This window comes from Helicoverpa zea, chromosome 27 (genome assembly GCF_022581195.2).
Source record: "Helicoverpa zea isolate HzStark_Cry1AcR chromosome 27, ilHelZeax1.1, whole genome shotgun sequence".
Lineage (NCBI taxonomy): Eukaryota > Metazoa > Arthropoda > Insecta > Lepidoptera > Noctuidae > Helicoverpa > Helicoverpa zea.
Genome location: NC_061478.1, coordinates 5,782,615 through 5,802,362, shown reverse-complemented (window position 1 = coordinate 5,802,362; position 19,748 = coordinate 5,782,615). Strand labels below are relative to the sequence as shown.

The 19,748-nt window shown below is 36.9% G+C and overlaps 2 protein-coding genes across 2 annotated transcripts in view; both read right to left on the bottom strand.

The window, feature by feature from the left end:
- LOC124643222 (pyruvate dehydrogenase (acetyl-transferring) kinase, mitochondrial) overlaps positions 1-19,748 on the bottom strand; it is a 61,389-nt gene that overhangs the window by 12,940 nt on the left and 28,701 nt on the right. Inside the window, exon 2 of the mRNA XM_047182099.1 lies at positions 1,901-1,958. Coding sequence (XP_047038055.1) covers positions 1,901-1,958 — 58 coding nt within the window. The remainder of the gene's footprint in view (positions 1-1,900; positions 1,959-19,748) is intronic.
- LOC124643223 lies at positions 11,292-12,631 on the bottom strand. The gene is made up of 2 exons (XM_047182100.1): positions 12,393-12,631; positions 11,292-11,891 (listed from the first exon to the last, which is right to left on the bottom strand). The coding sequence occupies exons 1-2, from the start codon at positions 12,529-12,531 to the stop codon at positions 11,296-11,298; spliced, it is 735 nt and encodes a 244-aa protein (XP_047038056.1). The 5' UTR covers positions 12,532-12,631; the 3' UTR covers positions 11,292-11,295.

The following is a 19,748-nucleotide window of genomic DNA, read 5'->3' as shown; positions in this document are numbered from 1 at the left end:
TACACCACTAAGGCGGAGGACATCGTGGAGTACGTGCGTCAGAAGCTGAAGTACGCCCCGAGAGTGCAGCTGCTGGAGTCGCGCCATAACGCCAACTTCAAGGCGTTCGTGGTGCGAGTGCCAACGTGTTTCCTGCACCTCGTGTTGGACGAAAACTTCTGGCCACAGGACGTGGTGTTCCGTCGCTTCCGCGGACAAGTGCCACAGGACCGCACAGTGCCATAGTGCATAAGGAAGTGCTATTAACATAGTTTTAAGTTTTTATTTACTAACAATTTTGTATAACATATGTATGCTAGTTTTAAGGTATTTATCTATGGGCCTTTGATGCCTGAAAATAAAGGTGATTTGATTTGATTTGATTATAGTTTTCGTCAATGACTTTCAAGACGTTTCAAGTACAAACGTACTGTCGTTATGCTGTACTTCCGATAATCAGTTTTCTGTAGCACTTGTAAGATGACTTCCATACTAAATATGTATACGTAGTTATATAATGACGATAGGTACTAAATTCAAATTGGTTTCAAAAACACGTTTTTTTTTCGCAATTTCTGTTTTCCATTCTGGCGAGAAAATTGCAAAAATATTGCCGAATGAACGTCAAAAATGTTAATCAAATTATCTTATCTTTATACGCACTTTTTGTCAGACTTCAAAAAATATGAACTTGTTATTATAAACAAGACGTGTGGCGATTTAATGCGTGTTATCGTAACATAACGTTATCTGATAGCGCGACATAACGACGGACAAGGCCTCCATTTGCGTGTAAACAATGTGTTGTGAGGTCTGAGACGAGCGGAGAGGTGGCGGGAGCGATTTCGAGTTCGAAAAGGTGATGACATATTGAAATTGAAACTTGACATTTCATTATATTGGTCTATTTAGTTAGAGTGGTTAGAGCTTGGGCTTTTAGAAATTAATTTCCAATCAGTTTTATATTGGACCTTTCTATTTAACCTGTGGCCTGAAGGAACTACTTAGGTACCATACCGTATAGGCTACTACTAGTAGCCATTGCTATTACCCGCGGATCCACCCGAGTCTCTATCTAACTACTTTCCTCATACAGAAGTCTTATGGCGTACGTATAGAAAAATCGCTCCCTCTTAACCGCTGTAACCCCTACCTAACATACAAGTGATATCTCAAGGCTTAACTCGGAACCTTCCAGATACCCCACGTACTGACTGATAGACAAGCAGATAGGTATCTAGCCTCTATGTATTGATATTATTTCTTTCTAGAGTACATGAAACTTCGTATCGTTTAAACCTAACCTGAAACTCTACAAATATTGTAAAACCAAAATATAAATAAGACAAATCGGTCAGGTCATTCTCGAGTTAGAAGAAGGAGAAGAATATAGATTTGTAGCGATAAATGAGAAAATCTGAGTCATTTTTTAAATAATTCGCATGATCGGTCATCAGCGCTCAGTTAAAAAACAAACTTTGCTTTGTACAATAAATAAAAAACTACATAGCGGGTTTTAAAATCGCTACCTCCTAACCACTGTAGCCCCTACTTAACAAACAAGTGATATCTCAAGGCCTTAACTCGGAACCTTCCAGATACCCCACGTAGTGACAGATAGGCAAGCAGATATCTAGCTAAACTATTGATATTGTTTGTTAGATTTTAACGATAAATATGAAAATCTAGATCATTTTTGAAAGACGTTAATAAATTTAATTCTACTGATAATATACACGAAAGTTTGTATGTACGGATAAGTGTAGCTCTCACGCGAAAACTACTGAACATTTAAGTAGAAACTTGACAAAAAAAAACATACCTAGGCTAATTTTTATCCATGTTTGCGAAGTCCTTCCCTCGACGAAAGCATATTTAAATAGTGAAATAGGCATATTGGCATAATAAGTTATTAACTTACCGAACAGGCAACTCCTTCCGTAGAAAAAGAAATGATTTACTTTCGCACGCATTTAAACCTGAAACAATAAATAAACATAGGTTAATATTTCGTCTGGGGCTGCGGGATTGTTCGCGCGAGTTACCGCGGCGCTGGTACATGAAAGGCTTAAGAAGGAACATGGCGGGGTTTAGTCAGTAAGAGTCTGACACTCCCTCACGCTGCACCCACAGCGGGAGCCGTCATTTGATGATATGTCATAGAGTATTTTAGAATAAAGAGTCTAGATATTATATAGAGTTGAGCAATGCTTATTCGTCAGTTAGAAGAATTGTGTAATCATTAACCAACCTTGTTTATGTCATTTACTTTCGTAAAAACCCAAACAAATAAATTATCATGACGTTTTGTCAATGTACAATTATTTACTTTTGGTTTAGGCAAATTAAATAACCTGCTATCTTTACAATTAGTGTGAAAACAGCAACTGAATTACGGAATACATATGGCCTTACTACAAAAACTTTAACACCTGTTTTACACTTGTCTAAAAAATTTGTGGCTGCAAAATGAACCATATGTCAACGTCATAATTTGACAATTTTTTAGACAAGTCTTAAACTGACGTTAAAAAGTTTTTGTGGTAAGACGGATAATGTTCAGTAATAAAAATGTTCAGTTTTCTTTCATGGATGAAAAGTGTGACAAAATATTTAGATACCAACTTCCCTTTTATTTATAAGACATTAATAAGTTAAAATAATTTAATGAGAAATGACCTGGATTAATATTAAGTTCATTAGGTACTACTTTTCAGCTTCGCACACCTGATTTAATTTCCATGTAAAATGTACCTAAATATCTTGTAAATATCCCGGGCTATAGTCCAGAAGTTTAAAACTCCATGTTATAATACAAATTAATATTTAACTACAGAAACATAAATAAAACCTACAATTCTTCATTATTGTTTACTAATTTCCCTAGCAATATGACTTTCATTAGTCATAAAACTGCACTTTATACAAATAATTGCAAGATAACAAACTGGTAACGTCATTTATTTGTTTATTCATTATCTGTGACATGCATTTCAAACAAACAACTATCTGAAACACGTGGCTTTAGAAAGTTCATTGACTTTTGTCATTTTCAGTTTAAAAACAAAAGGAATCCATTTAATATTTTTTTATTTCTACCATAATACATAAGTATGTATATATATATTTTCTACAGATATTTCACCTGTAAAACTTAAAACTATACGTACTAAAAAGCAAGTCAAAAAATTGGTCCGTCGTCAGCCGGTTGTGAACCCAGTTAATATAACATCCTTGGCAGTTGTTACGAATAGTCAGAAGCCAGTAAGTTTGACACCCGTCTAAGTAAGGGGTATGTAGTTACCCGGGTAACTGGGTTGCGGAGGTCGGATAGGTAGTCGCTCCTTGTAAAACACTGGTACTCAGCTGCATCCAGTTAGCTTTCAAGCCGAGCCCAATATAGTTGGGAGGGCTCGGGAGATGATGAAAGAAGACACGCGATTTGAAGTCACAATATAATATATATTGATAGCTAGAAGCTTGTTATTCGATAATCATACCTAAATCAATATATTATCAATCAATATCAATTTTACAGTTAATAAATTATGTTAATAACCTTGAAAGGCAAAGGCAATCAAATACTATTATGCCTGTCATCCAAAGAACTGAAATTACACAGCTGTCGCCATTTATCGATTTACTAATAATATAAAGAAAAACAATTTGTATTTTTGTTTTTTTTTTGTAATGGATAAACTGAAAAACTACTGGACCTATTTAAAATATTGTGTCACTGTTGGCAAGCTACACTCTTCCCGAGTAACATAGACTATATTTCATCCCAGTACGGGCCGTAGTTCCCACGGGACGCGGGCAAAACCGCGGTAAAGCTGCTAGTCGATTTATAAATTGGAAAAGCGTCATGAAACTCAATTTAGCCGATAAAACCTCATTTTCACGTCCATTCTTCTTGTTAAATGATATATTTCTCGGGACCTAGAAAATTGCTATTACACCCAACAGTGGTTAACAATTTTCTGATTCGACGGATTGGAAAACTGGTGTTGCCAGATGTGAAAATAGTGGCGACACTGATACAGGCTTTCAATTTAACGTCGAATTAAACTATGTAATTCGAAAAGCCATGTTTGAACTTAAGCAAAAAGTAGTTAAACCGTAAAAAAGCTTTAAAAGATGGTAAAATGCAGTTTATGCAGAATGGTATTAAATTATTGTTTACTTAACATAGAAACCTTTTTATCAACATTGTGGAAGTAATTATTTGAGTATACCAGGTCTATAAACTACCAAATAATTTTGAAAGAGAAAAACGAAAGAATGCTCTGCGTAGGTATATTTATAAATCAGGAAAATACCTAAATAAAATACAGCAAAAAAATATGAAATACTCGTGTTTTATTATCTACTGGACCATAGATACAAAAGATTTTAACGATCTGAAAGCCCAGAATGCAAACACGGAAATTGATTCCCGCCAATTATAACAGTACCTATTTCAATATTCAATGATTAATGAAACGAAACCCTACAGGAACATAGGCGAAACCTCGATCACAACGTCATTTCCATAAATAGCTATTAATTCCGTAAACGTCGACTATTTCCTTCACAATGACGCCATATTGATACTCAATGACGTTTGTCTATGGGGTTATTTACGTCAGTTGAGGGGAAAATTGCCAAAAATCTCATGTGGTGGCGCTTTGGCAGATTTCCTGTTCATTAAATCGCTAATTATGGTAAAATGTAGATATTTTTAGAACCATATTTTAAGCATATGTGGCGGACTAAAACCTTTATACCTTCCTACCTTTTTGTGTGCGTGTTTTATTTTATATTTTATTAATTTTTCTCCGTCAAAAATGGTCTGACAGATTACAAATACTTTTACAATCTTGCTGAAGCATTTTTATTAAATACAGTCCTATTCAGGCCTGCGTAGTACGCTTAGATGCTACATTGGTGACCCCGACGTGATCTATTCAAACACAAGCGGTGAGCGATTTTACAAAAATGTCGGAGCCAGAAATTTTTTCCGACGCTGACAGTAAGTGCGAAGTATCGAAAGTCGGACTTCCAATGCGTTGTCCGCCCTTTTGTCCGGAAGAACCAGCTGTATGGTTCGCCCAAATAGAGGGCCAGTTTGTCCTAGGAAGAATAAGTAGCGATACGACAAAATTCTATACCGTGGTTACTCAACTAGAAACGAAGTACGCAATGCAGGTTAAAGACATTATCACAAAGCCGCCAGAGACAAATAAGTATGAAAAATTAAAAACTGAATTAATTAATCGTCTTTCTGCGTCACAGGAGAAGCGGATCCAGCAATTATTAATCCATGAGGAGCTAGGTGACCGCCGGCCTTCTCAGTTTCTACGGCATCTACAAAATTTAGCTGGACCCGCTGGTGCTTCGGATTTTGTGAAAAGTCTGTGGACTAACCGCTTGCCGCAAAATATACAGACAGTGATTGCTTCACAGATTGCCGACCTGCCGGTAGAAAAGCTAGCAGAGATTGCTGACCGGGTGTACGACATTGTACCATGCACCCCGCAAGTCGCTGCCACCTCTGCATCTACCAGCACCGCTCCGGACTTGGTCAAAGAAGTAAGCGAACTTACAAAACAAGTTGCCCGGCTGTCATCGCAAATGAACAGCAAGTGGAGAGGGCGCTCTCGCTCTCGCTCACAGTCTCGGCACAACCAAAGAAGGTATTATCGCGGTCGCTCTAATAACTCTAGGACTCCACAGCCACCACCGAACCACCCGCATTGCTACTACCACTACACCTTTGGAGACAAGGCAAACAAGTGTAGACAACCATGCACATTTACGTCGGAAAACGCAAAGGGCGGTCGCTAGTAGCGGCCAACGACTGCCCCTCTTCAACAGGCCGTTTGTTTGTAACCGACCGAAATACGAAAATGCAATTCCTGGTGGATACTGGCTCAGACTTGTGTGTTTTCCCTCGGTCGGTAGTAAAAACGCCGGTGAAACTGTCAAAATTCGATTTGGTTGCAGCTAATAATACGATGATACACACATACGGGCCAACACAGCTACGACTCAACTTGGGGCTCAGAAGGGACTTCACATGGAAGTTCACGGTAGCTGACGTTTCTCGACCGATTATAGGGGTCGACTTCCTAAGTTTTTATAATTTACTTGTCGACTGCCGAAATCAGAGATTGATAGATAACACTACGACACTATCGGTTCCAGGAGCCCATTGCAAGTCATCGGACGACATTGCATCCGTGAAGGCAGTAGTCGGTGATACAGATTACCATAAAATACTTCGTGAGTATCCAGAAATCACCCGACCACCAGGAACACATGTACTGGGTAAGCACAACACGGTGCACCACATAAGAACCACTCCAGGCCCACCGGTAGCAAGCAAACCTCGACGTCTCGATCCAGCTCGAACATTAATCGCCAAGAAGGAATTCGAAGAGATGCTAGCAAGTGGTGTGGCCAGACGGTCGGAGAGCGCCTGGTTCGCTCCTCTTCACCTGGTGAAGAAAAAAGACGACGGATGGAGACCATGTGGCGACTACAGGGCACTAAATGCTAGGACGATACCAGACAGGTATCCTATACGCCACATCCACGATTTCTCCTACCAGCTATCAGGGTGCACAGTATTCTCCACCATAGATCTTGTCAAAGCCTATAATCAGATAAGAACAAATCCAGACGACATTCCGAAGACCGCCATCACTACGCCTTTCGGTCTTTACGAGTTTCCATTTATGACCTTTGGTTTAAGGAACGCCGCTCAGACATTCCAAAGGTTCATCGATGAAGTGCTGCTCGGTTTAGAGTTTTGTTATGGGTATATCGACGACATCCTAGTATTCTCGCAGACCCATGAACAGCACGAGCAGCATTTACGGCAGTTATTCGCCCGTTTAAGAGAATACGGGGTAGTGGTAAACACTTCAAAGTGTCACCTCGGACAGTCAGAGGTAACGTTTCTAGGATACCATGTGTCAGCTGCAGGAACGAAACCGACGACAGTGGCACAACCGTGAATTCTGGATTCCTTTGTGTTCTTTATCGACTGGTCTGACAGATTACAAATACTTTTACAATCTTGCTGAAGCATTTTTATTAAATACAGTCCTATTCAGGCCTGCGTAGTACGCTTAGATGCTACACATATATTTAGGGATTATACTGTATACTGCTACTATTATTATGCTGCGTACATGTAGGGAATGAGAATATAAAAATTATAGGGTTCACTTCATATCGTACCTAAACTAGCTTTAATTTTCTTTCTTTTTGAATTAAGTTTGGAAAATTGTTGCAACTGCCAAAATAAAATTATGTAAGGAATTCTGTAATACTTAGGTATACCTTTTCAGAACTCAACTAATTAATTACAGCTACTTTGTGGCTCTTTCTAAGATTTAGGTATTATTTTAACGGACTGCCAAGAAGGGTATATTTTGTTTTCCATGATATCGTAACATTCTGGATTCGACTATAATAAAGAGACGAGCCTCTATGATAAAAGAACTATCAATGAAAATCGTTGTTCTAATAACTGAATCGTTAAATACCCATTAAAAATAAGAGGTGTGTCGAACTGTCAACCACTAACTAATGTGAATAAGGCAAGACTTGTTTTTTTAATTACTCTTTTTTTCTGTGTTCTGATAAAGTTGTGAAGTTGTTATGATACTCTTTATATTAATACCTACCTATTTAACTAAGGTATTTAAAAAAGAAAAGCCCAGAACCATCAACAAAGAAATCCATAGACAAGGTAGGTCATTCGCCAAAATGTTAAATAAAATATTACTGCAATAAACAACTAATATTTCCTTTAAAAATAAATTGTCATTGACTACTTCAACTTGCTCTTTTTCTGTTTGTTTATCACAAAAACAATAGGATTTACCATATCAGTTACAGGCATTGTTTGAAACATCCGTATCCACCAAAACCAATGGATTCGACGTATAGAAGTTAATCGATTATCAGAAGAAAAACCAAACCAAAGAGGTTGTTAAACATGAAAAATAATCAATTTTCCAATATTTTCCACGATTCCGTTATGGCCTAGATTTTCTAGTGTCCACTTGTCTAGCACGACACCTGACATGACATGACATGTCAATCCCTGTCCGAATTGAAATTCGTGCTAAGCTACCACTATGATCCCTTTTTGTACCGAATCTACATTTTTAAACGGTTTTATTTAGCTCACCCCGTTTTTTTTTTATTTATTTATTAGTTAGGACGTCATCAGACTGATGAACCCTCTCACTGTAGTCAGATATATAACGACCAAAACCCAACTTTGTTTCTTCTAGAACCCTCTGTGCATCAGGACTCGCACTCGGTATGAAGACCAGAGAGTTAAGCTCCTATACTCAGTGGGGAAAGGAAGAATCTTTGACCATATTAAAGTTTTTTCTGGTTGGCTTTTGAACAATCCCGCAAAGACGCTTAAACGTAGACCTTTTTTTTTTCAGATGACCCCTCTCGTCCCTGTGGGTGCAGCAGCGTGAAGGAGTGTCAGACCCTTACTGATTAAAACCCACCATGTTCCTTCTTTAGCCCTTCATGTACCAGGGCCCCTTAACCTACACCTGACTTTTAACTTCATTCGCAGTTTAACACGTTAACTGTCAAGTCATGAATGTTTACATCTCGCTATCATACCTAAGTAGGTAGGTACAGTAGACGGCACATCAGTGGTAACTGTCATGCACCTTAACTCAATAGTAATAAGTACGATTTTCCTATAAAACTGTTACCACTGACCTGAAGTTGGCTGTACCTACATGTTGTGAATGAACCTGGTTTCTCAAGGTGATCAAGTAGTCCAGTAGTGATAATATTTAGTTATGTAATCAAAAACCTGTGTGAAGCTGATAATTAACTCTTAATTGATGAAATCAGTGTGAATGTGAATGTTTTAGTTTCCGAATTGATTGATTTGTTAGTTAAATATTGATAGAATAACCTCGTGTCATTCTATATTAAACAAAGAATGCTAGTTCTGATTTCGCTAGTCATTGTAAAAGGGGGCGTGACTCATGACGTCATGTTCACACAAAAACAAACACATTTATATTTCATGTAAATATATGCCTATCTGCTGTAGTTATGTCGAAGCCACCTGGTAAATTAACCATTCAATCAAACTGCCAGCCCGTTGTTTTCAATTATACATTTTTTTTTATGTTTAGATATTTTTTGGGTGATCGAATTTAGAAAATAGAGCTAGACGTTTGATTGAAAGGCTTTATCAATTCTACCATTTGGCTACGATAAATATATAATATGTATACCTAATCTAAATAGCCAGTCGATGACTCAACGGAATAATAAACAAAAAATAGTTTGGTTGTGAATTTTAAATAGCAGAATAGGTAAAAGTAATCCAGTAACAATTTGACTTATTGTAATTTGTAGGTCAACTTTATCTCGAAAACAAAAGTTCTAGTAATGAATAATGGATTTATTACGATTACATTTGAATTTGTAAAATAGGAAAGAATTCATTGAATAAATAATATATGTTGTGTTGTTACTCGTAATTTCTATTTTTGCAAAAAATATTTTTTTTTAGAAAACACATGAAAACAAACAAAGTTGTGTTGCTGGGGAGTTTGTTGCGCCATTTCTTCTTCCCAGCAAAACACATAGAAATAAATATAGTTAAGAAAAATAAACGATTTTACAGCAACTGTTTCTATTTTTTTTATCTTTTCTCGCAAAATACATGACATTCAAACCACATATGCCGTCTGTCACATACTATTCTACGAATTGGCAAACATTCTTGTCCCTTTCTAACACAGCTACAAATAGTATTTCCATCTCGTTTTGTCATAAACTAATCGGACAACGACCTTTGTACCGGCACAGTTTATAAACAAAACGTGTCCTCCAAAATTAAATACAATATGGCGGCCAAAGTCCACAGCTGATTTTGGCGCGAACAGTAAAAGTTGGCACACTAACTGAGAAAATTAGTTTTAATAATGATTTTCAGCTAATATTTATTTTTAAAAAGTCGTGGTTGCCTAGTGGGTAAAGAACCAACCTCTCAAGGATGAGTCTGTGGGTTCGATTTCAGGCCAAGCAAGTACCAATGCAACTTTTCTAAGTTTGTATGTACTTTCTAAGTACCTATATATTGGACACCAATCAAATCAAATCAAATCATTTATTTATTTTTATCAAAGCTCACATTAAAATACAACATTATATTTCTTAAAATCTAGACATAATAGGTATGTACAATGACTGTGTTTCGGAGGGAACGTTAAACTGTAGGTCCCGGCTGTTATTTAACATCCCTAGCAGTTGTTACGGGTAGTCAGAAGCCAGTAAGTTTGACACTAGTCTGATCAAGGGGTATTGGGTTGCCCGTGTAACTGGGTTGAGGAGGTCAGATAGGCAGTCGCCCCTTGTAAAACACTGGTACTCAGCTGCATCCAGTTAGACTGGAAGCCGACCCCAACATAGTTGGGTAAAGGCTCGGCAGATGATGAGCTGGTATTTATATTTAGTCACGTTCTAACGTTATTACCTGTAAACACAGCTGCTATATTTTAGTCAACTAGTTTGACTCACACAACCTTGGATCTAGTTAGTTATGCTCAATTAAATTCTGAGCTCACTAAACTATGGCGAGTTGCACCATTCAACTACAACGATAACCGAACCTTTTTCAGTTGTCAAATCACCGATTTGACCAATAGGCGGCGAGTATACGGCTGGTTATGGTTTAATTATCGTTGTAGTTAAATGGTGGTTCCTGCTTATAACTCCACAAGGCAAAACTATAATTAAAACAAATGATAAATCGATATGGTTATATAAATTATTGAATGTATTTAACATTATGGATAATATTACAAATCGTAATAAATCTTCAGAAACATTTACGTTTGTACAATCATCATCCTCCGAGCCTTTTTCCCAATCATGTTGGGGTCGGCTTCCAGTCTAACCGGATTCAGCTGAGTACCAGTGCTTTACAAGAAGCGACTGCCTATCTGACCTCCTCAACCCAGTTACCCGGGCAACCCGATACCCCTTGGTTAGACTGGTGTCAGACTTACTGGCTTCTGACTACCCGTAACGACTGCCAAGGATGTTCAATGACAGCCGGGACCTACAGTTTAACGTGCCATCCGAAACACAGTCAATGGTGTCTAAGATATACTTAGAAAGTACATACAGACTTAGAAAAGTTGCATTGGTACTTGCCTGACCTGGGATCGAACCCGCGCCCTCATACTTGAGAGATTGGTCCTTTACCCACTAGGCCACCACGACGTTTGTACAATAATATAATGAATAGAAGATAATTCTCTATTATTATTGCGCTTGAATATCTTCCAGTAACAACAGCACTTTTATCCTAAACTTCCTCATTTGCTCCTCAGTCAAACTTTCCACGTCTGGTACTAAACTTAACAAAAACATCTTCCTAGCTCTGTCAGACTTCAGCTCTTTCTGTCTCATCCATTCTTCGTACGCTTTATCAACCTCATTGGTAACTTTTCTTATTTTTCTTTTCCTTACATACGGTTCCACTACTGAAAATGGCGTATTTAGACTTGTATTTCCATATTCAGGAACATCATCTGTAGTATTGAATTCTGTATTTTCGTCTACCTCTGTCTTTACAACTGTATCTGCAAATTCATTTGTTTGGATAGTTTCAACGCAAGGCAAAGCAAATTGTATTTCTTCATCGTCTGTCAAGGAATTAGATTCATTATTTTCAGTATCTACCTCAGCAGATGTTTGCATATTTCCTGCATCACCTGTGTTGATAATTGCTTTAACAAAAGGCACGACAAACTGTAGTTCTTCGTGTAGGTAATATAGTTTCTTTTGTTTTGTGTTCGGTTTGAGACTGCGGACGAACCCATTTCTTATGTTTCGCCATCGAGTTTGACAGTCAGCCACTGGAATGAAACTTTTGACTTTAACTTTCGAAATTGTTGGTTTAAAAGCATGTTAAGATTTGAAAAGTTGTCGTTACGTTCAAAAATGTTTCCATAGTAACTGAAAAACGATGACTAAATAGGTACGTTGTGAAGTTAGTCCATCTTGAGAAGTGAAATTTACAATTTTCAATGCAACAGCAGCTAACAGATCAATATAACCGAATCTGTCAAATTTTACCAATTCAAAATTAACCTTCCACTATTGTGATAAGGTTGAAAATCTATTGAAGACATTTGACAGTTGACAGTACATTTGGTAAGTTGATTTGCTGGTCCTACGTTGTACGTATGGATGTAAATGCATTGAATGCACAAGCATGAAAGAATTCAGTACACAATCAGTATGTTACAATGAATACTATGCTTTTGTTATCAAATGATTGCTTTTAACACCGAGCACTATCTTTTGCCAATAAAATGTCCGTGTTAACAGTGAATTAAATAAAAAACTCAACTTACCCGATGTGTTTGTTTTCTGTGCAACCTCACTCCAAGCTTTATCCGTCACATCCTTTCTTAGATATTCAGGTAACTTATTATTATACAAACAAGGATACTGTTGAACGACGTGAACAAAATTCGATGCTGAGGCGGCCATTTTGAAATAAAATTACGTGTTTGCGTCTCGCAAGTTGCCTGAGCAGTGAAACTGCATGACGAATGCATGACGCGAGCCAAATGCGACGTTGCCGCTCTGCGGGCTAATATCGATTGTTTAAGCGAGATACAGGCAATCGTCACACGACGACAGCGTGTGTATGACGTGCGGTTTGCGTGCAGGGAGATTAAAATTACATAATCTAAAGTTATCAGTCGATTTCCTTAATTTTCTTGTTCACAAATTAAACCTTAATGTTCTTAAATTCCAATCTTCTTTCTAACTAGCTCCTTCCCCGCGGTTTCACCCGCATCCCGTCGGAACTACTGCCGATTTCGGGATCAAATATAGCCTATGTTACTCGGGGATAGTCTAACTTCCCAACAGTGAAAGAACTTTTCTAATCGGTTCAGTAGTTTAAACATAGGTTTAAACATACAAAACAAAATAGATGAATGGAACTAACAGCTGAACTCAGGCCACTATTATGTAAACAATTTAAAACGGCGTATTCAACAAAATTACCTAGATTAAAGACATTTCAATAATAGCTAAATTATTCTTGATAAAGTAGCTAACTAATAGGTGTGTTTTTCTCAGTGTAAACAACTCTATTGTTTTGCCAGTCTAGACTGTTTCTAACGCCAATCTATTTCTCGTAATAGCTCAAAATTGATTGTTTCATTCAACAAGTTCCGCACAGCTGCATTTAATTTATATCACTGGTAATGAAAAAAAATATTTTATACAAAGAAGGCCGTAAATCAGTAAAGGTCAGGTTTACAACAGATAGCACCCAAAAGCGCCCGCCTTTTACCACTTCCTATGTGTTTTCGCTGGGAAGAAGAAATAGTGGAACCAACTCCTCAGCAACTATTCGATAGATCTAATTACTTTTCGATCTTCGATGTCAAAGCCTTTATTATTCTGTCATGGATAACAATCGTCAAGATCATCATCATCATCATCATACCAGCTTCTGGCCATATCCACTGCGGCTTCTCTCAATATTGTCACAAAGTTTTCAAAACTTCAGATTTGAAGTAAATATAAAACAATTATAATAAGTACGAATTCCACCAAATTATAGACAGCAGAACTTAGAATTCAATCAATAGGAAATTCTGCCACCTACAGTTGGATTCGCCGACGGAATTCTAACATAACTTCACTGTTAGACCACAGCTAGTCTTACCTACTTCAGAAGTTCTAAGTCCATATTCTGAAATCCGATCCACCAAAGAATGGAGTTTTGATACCACATCGTTCTGCGGTCCTTATATAGATAGAATTTTTACATTAGTCCCAAACAAATAATTTCAAGTTCCTGTCTCTAGTAAGCAAAACATCAAATAAAAAGAATATTGGGAAGGGCCTCTGCAATACCGGCCTAATATTCTAGAGACAATCATTTACGAATAGTTTGTCGTCTAGTTAATAAATACGAAGTTCAAACGATCAGCTGAGCGTTGTGCCAATAGTTTCAGGTCTTTTGGCGACATGCCGAAGACAAAATACTAACGTTTAGATTTCCGTAATGATCCAAAATGGCTCGGTATGTTTTCAAGAACAAGGTTATTTAAAAATCAAAACAAAAGACGGAAAACTTCTTTGATGACCAGGGAAACAGGAAACCGTTTTTATCAGGACCATAATACTCCTAACTTTATCTCTGCTTTACACATGATGTTGTAAATTATGAAAACGAAAAAATGACTCCTGTGGCTAAACCACTCAATGGATTAGGTAATTTTTACAATTCGCCATAGAATATCATAAAGTATATGTGATAGAATTTAATGTGATTAGGTACGACTAACCCGATATAGTAAATTAACCATTTCTTTTCCAATGTTGTGGGGATTCCTTGCCACAATAAATAATAAAAAATTGTAGTAACGTATGTATCATTTGAAGAGGAAAAACTTTGAAACAAACAAAATATGACATTTATCAGCCATGCATCCTACAGTGGAAAAACATTTGTTCTGTCTCAAAAACTTCCCACTTGTTTTAAAACCTTCAGGTATAAAACAAAACAACCTAACCACACTTTGATGAGTAAAATACTTAGAAAAAACTGTGTTTACTAAGTCATCATGAAGGTCAAGATCAAAGCAGATCGTTGACTTATGCCGCGAGGAAAAAATAAGAATGACAAAAGAAAAATAACTCTCATTATCGAGCCGGTCAATCTGAAGTATTAATCTGATTAGACCTTTAGGCTGGGTCCAAAAAAATAGGCCCTGAGGATGCGAAACCTCATTGCTTAATTAAGAAAAATAAAAACCGGCCAAGTGCGAGTCGGACTCGCGCACAAAAAAATCACGTTTGTTGTATGAGTACCCCCCAAAATATGTATTTAATTCTAGTTTTCAGTATTTGTTGTAATAGCAGCAACAATAATACATCACCTGTGTAAATTTAAGCGCTCTAACTATCACGGTTCATGAGATACAGCCTGGTGAAAGACGGTCGGACGGAGGAGCGAAAACAATAGGGTCCCGTTTTACCCTATGGGCACGGAACCCTAAAAAATAACAATTTCAGTGTACAGAATATTTTTGCTGGAAGGAATCATTTGACGAGAAACTAGTAGAAACTTTATCTACAATTAGTTAGACTGGAATATTTTCAACATTTAGCTCAATGTGCCAAAAATGAGATTGAGTTTTGAGACTTTGGCGCTAATTTCTGTCTGTGTGATAAAATAGAATTACCATATTATAAAGTTACTAAATGAAAACCTCTTGTCGATGATATTTCTGTTTACTATACAATTTATAGTACCCTGTAAGACTGGGAGTCATCTTTTCGTTGCTAATCTTCTGTTACATAATAAATTCACGTAATTCACAGCACACACACATAAAAACTTCACAGCTCGTATTTAAATCAGAAATTGTACATCCTAGAAATTATTTCGAATTAACGTACACGCTACATCTGAGATTATTCTTCTAAAATATACTCCTAGTTTCCCCACTTCTCTAATACTGTTAAAGCCTTTTTATCGTCCCACTGCTGGGTTGCGGCCTCCTCTCACACAGAGAAGGATTGAGCATTAATCACCACGCTTGCTCAATGCGGGTTGGTGATTTCAGACTTTATAGTCCAGGGGCCCGATTCTCCTAATTTTACTTAAGCGACATACGATTCACGTTCGACTCGATTCGACTGAGATCCAATCCCGACTCGATTACGATTGAAACGTATGTGGCATTCCGCTATTTTTTCTTTGAAATAAACGTTTTTATCCTTTTCTGTCTTTCAATAATGAATCATTTTGTCTGCAAATGATTTACGATTGCAAAATGATTGTACAGCAAACTACCGTATAAACCAAAATCACCAAAATAGCAGACCAATCGCACACCAATCAAATGTCAATCGAATACGATTGGTTCTACAAGCTGTTGATTTGCATTTGTGCCATAGTTCAGGAGGAGGACATACAATACGTATATAATCGATTGGAATTACAGTAGATGGGAAATAACTAATATGCACTGATTTTTTGTCATTGTAATGTCGTGGTATTTCAGAAGTAATCCAATTTTATGAATGAAATTTATGAGTGATCGTTGCGTATGCTTTGTGTTTGCGTTTGTGTGAGGGCGCAGCACGGTTTTAAGGCCAGTAACACACGCGCCAAGTTTAAATAAGGCTAGATGACATTTGCGGAATTCCGAAAAAAAAATAAAGAAAAAAAATTACGTACCAATTTTTTTATTGATTTGGGTCGAGAATCATTAGCATAATTACCTCCTTGAATATGGCACGGATGCAAATCAACAGCTTGTATATTAGTAGCAGAATGCCCGATATGGTTAAAACTACTATTGCGATCATATTGCTATTCGATTTCTATTCGATTTTGACATTATTAACTTAGGAGAATCGGGCCCCAGGTTTCCTCATGATGTTTCCCTTCACCCTTTTATCAGCCCTTGGTGTCTAAGATTACTTAGACTTCTCTAATGTCAAGAGTAAAATTCCACAATATTGTTCTATCTTTGCTATTTGCCCAAATACGCCATCCTTAAACCCCAAGGAGTAATTGAAAATTGCAATACCCTGACGATGCAAGATTATGTGACGTCACTAACCTAGTAACTAGGTCATGCGATTGAACTTGACTTTTCAAACCATAGATAAAAAATAACTCATCCTTCAAATGAGTCAGAGAATCAGACACATGTCTGCCCACAGATAGAAATTGGCAAGAGCCCGGGAAACGTACTGGGAATGACCTACGTGGACTTTGAACTTTTAAAACGTGCGCGAGTTTTAATTTTAAAAGCATTAGGTCGCTTTTTATAGTTTCACCTATGTACCTACTTATATATTTATAGATATATAGAAGACATGCCATTTTGCTTAGGTAATTCTTAGAATATGAATGTTTTCAAAGTATGTTCTAAGAAATGTTTGACCAGCTGCAAGGGTATATTGTCACAAGTGGCCATATAAAAAGGAAACAGGTGATCGAAAATCTTGGTGATCTTATAACCGTTCTCCGGGTCGTTAACAGAACTGACTACACAAACATATCATATTTTTAAAGAAGTTAAAAACAGCTAGTAATAACCAGAGTAAATAAACGTCATAAATATTTGCTGAAAGACTAGCAATGTCGGCCACAGATAACAAATTATACCTAAGTTTGTACACAGACGTCAGCTGATATAACCGGAGCTAAAAATAAAATGTTTAATAAATAAAATGTGGAAATATTTAGCATCCCGATTTTTTTCATAAATAATAGACGATGTGAATATGAATGAATTCCTAGTCTAATTCCAGAACTTTGCCAATGGAGGCGATGAGTCCAAAGTCAAAAATCCACTTTTCAGAATTTTAAAACATAATGCAGCTGTTGCCAATTGCATTGCTTTTTATATAACAGTAAATGAGGTCGTGCTGACGAAACTTTTTGCAGAATTGGTATAATTTTACAGGGAACTCACCAGCACGGAATTTTCCCGCTAAATTAAAGAGTTCTTTTTCATTTTTCATCATGAACTCACTCGACTTCTGTCTTTTTAATTGGACTTTTAGTCGGTCTTATTTTTTTATAGTCGGTCTTATTTTTTTATGGCAAACTGACTTATAAATATCTCAAAGGATTTAAGTATAGCAAAATTACATTTAAATCCAGAAATAACCTTTAAAAAACTCATCTTTAATGAATGAAAGAGCTAAACGACTAATACGAATGAGAAATACTGATAACCTCCTTGAAGACCTTTTAACGCAATGATAAACCATTTCCTGATTATATTTCTATCAAAACATCGGAACTGTAAACAGAATGTTAACAATAAAAAAAAAAAAACGACAAATGACAGCTGATGTTGATATCAAGAATAGACGATGCTAGAATGTACGCTAAATATTGATAAAAGAGAAAATTAGGCCGCTTGCCGGAGCTTCGAGAAAAATCTAGCGAAACGCTCGAAGACTTGATAGTCCATTATAAAGATGTTTTCAATTGTTATCATCATCAACATTGTCAGTTGATGACACGTCAATAAGCGAACTTCATTCTAAATAGGCAGTCTATTGTTTTTTTGCATTTTTGTTCCTGACTTCTAGAATTATGCAGACTACGTAAATATCTATGTAAATAAATAAAGTTGCAGACTATCCTTCTAATATCATATACACAGGTATGCGAAAGTTTCTATGTATGGATGTTTGTTCCTCTCTCACGCTAAAATTACTGGATGGATTTCGACGAAACTTGGCAGTAGCTACATTACTGCATATACATCAAATAATATATAGGTAGGCTTCTTTTTATTCATATGCAGAAAGTACTTCTTTCGGGATGCGTGTGAAAACACACATAGAAACTAGTACCTAAATAAAAAAACAGCTGACGAAACTTTTCCACGTATTTCTAGTAACAACAATAAATAGTTTACGAACGTTTCCACGGAGACGCGTCTACTCTTCGTAGGCTCAAAAGGCTCAAACGTCTGTTGAGTTTGCGCCAAAATTCCCGTCGCTTTCTCATCTCCGGTATGTGACGTCACAATGTGTAATGGCTGTCATTGTTACGCTGAAGGTTATGGAAGAAATGTCATCATACGACTCCTAAATTGCTTTGTTTGACGAAGCTATGAAAATAATTTGTGTGATAAGGGAAGAAGGCTGATCTTACTTAGCGGAAAACAAAGACTCCTACAAATATATTCTTATAGTCTTCTGGGGTATTTGCTTAAATTGCAAACGATAGCAAGGTTTCCTTAAGAAAAAGGAACGGTAGATGTCAGCAGCTCTTACAAACTCCTTAAGTTTTCTTTTCTATTTTATATCTGCAATTGATTAAGTGATGATCAGATGTGTTAGCTTTCCATTGTCATTTAAAGATTTTTTGCAAAGTCCCTCGAGTAGAACAAAACATTTCACACCTCAAAACCCAGAGACCTGACACCTACTGCAAGTGACACCGACACGAACAATGACAGCTGCGGTTTGTAATATCCCCCACTGACATTTGATAGCTTTAATGGAAACCTAGGTCTGACAATATCATGGGCTTATCTGAATTACATAATGCATTAAAAGAAAGAGCTGATCAGAAGTAGGAGAATTACCTAGGGCCAGGAACACAAAATGCTCCAGAAGTAATATGGGTGGATTTTAGTCAATAAGTCTTACTCTTTTCAGCATTAACCACAACAGGGCATGTTATTTTAATGAGTTCACATCCACCAAAGTAAAAAATACGAAGGACCCTTTCTACAGATGCAATTATGCATGACCATGACCATTTATCCACAGCTTCAATAATATTGTGCTGGGCCAGAAAACAAAGATTAAAATCATCATTTGCCTCGCCTTTTTTCAACCAGGTTGGAATCGGCTTCCAGTCTAACCGAATGCATCTGAGTACCAGTGTGCCACATGGAGCGACTGCCTGTCTGACCTCTACGCAGTTATTAGGCCAAAGTCCAATACGTTTTGCATAAATAAATTCTGCCAGTAGAGGGTGGTACAGTGAGACACGTTTATTTATAATGTAGGAAAAAACATTGAACTACGGAAACAGGTTAAAGTCCGTCCCACCTTTAAATACAAGCTGTTGATTTGCATCCGTGCCATATTCAAGGAGGTAATTATGCTAATGATTCTCGACCCAAATCAATAAAAAAATTCGTACGTAATTTTTTTTCTTTAATTTTTTTTCGGAATTCCGTAAATGTCAT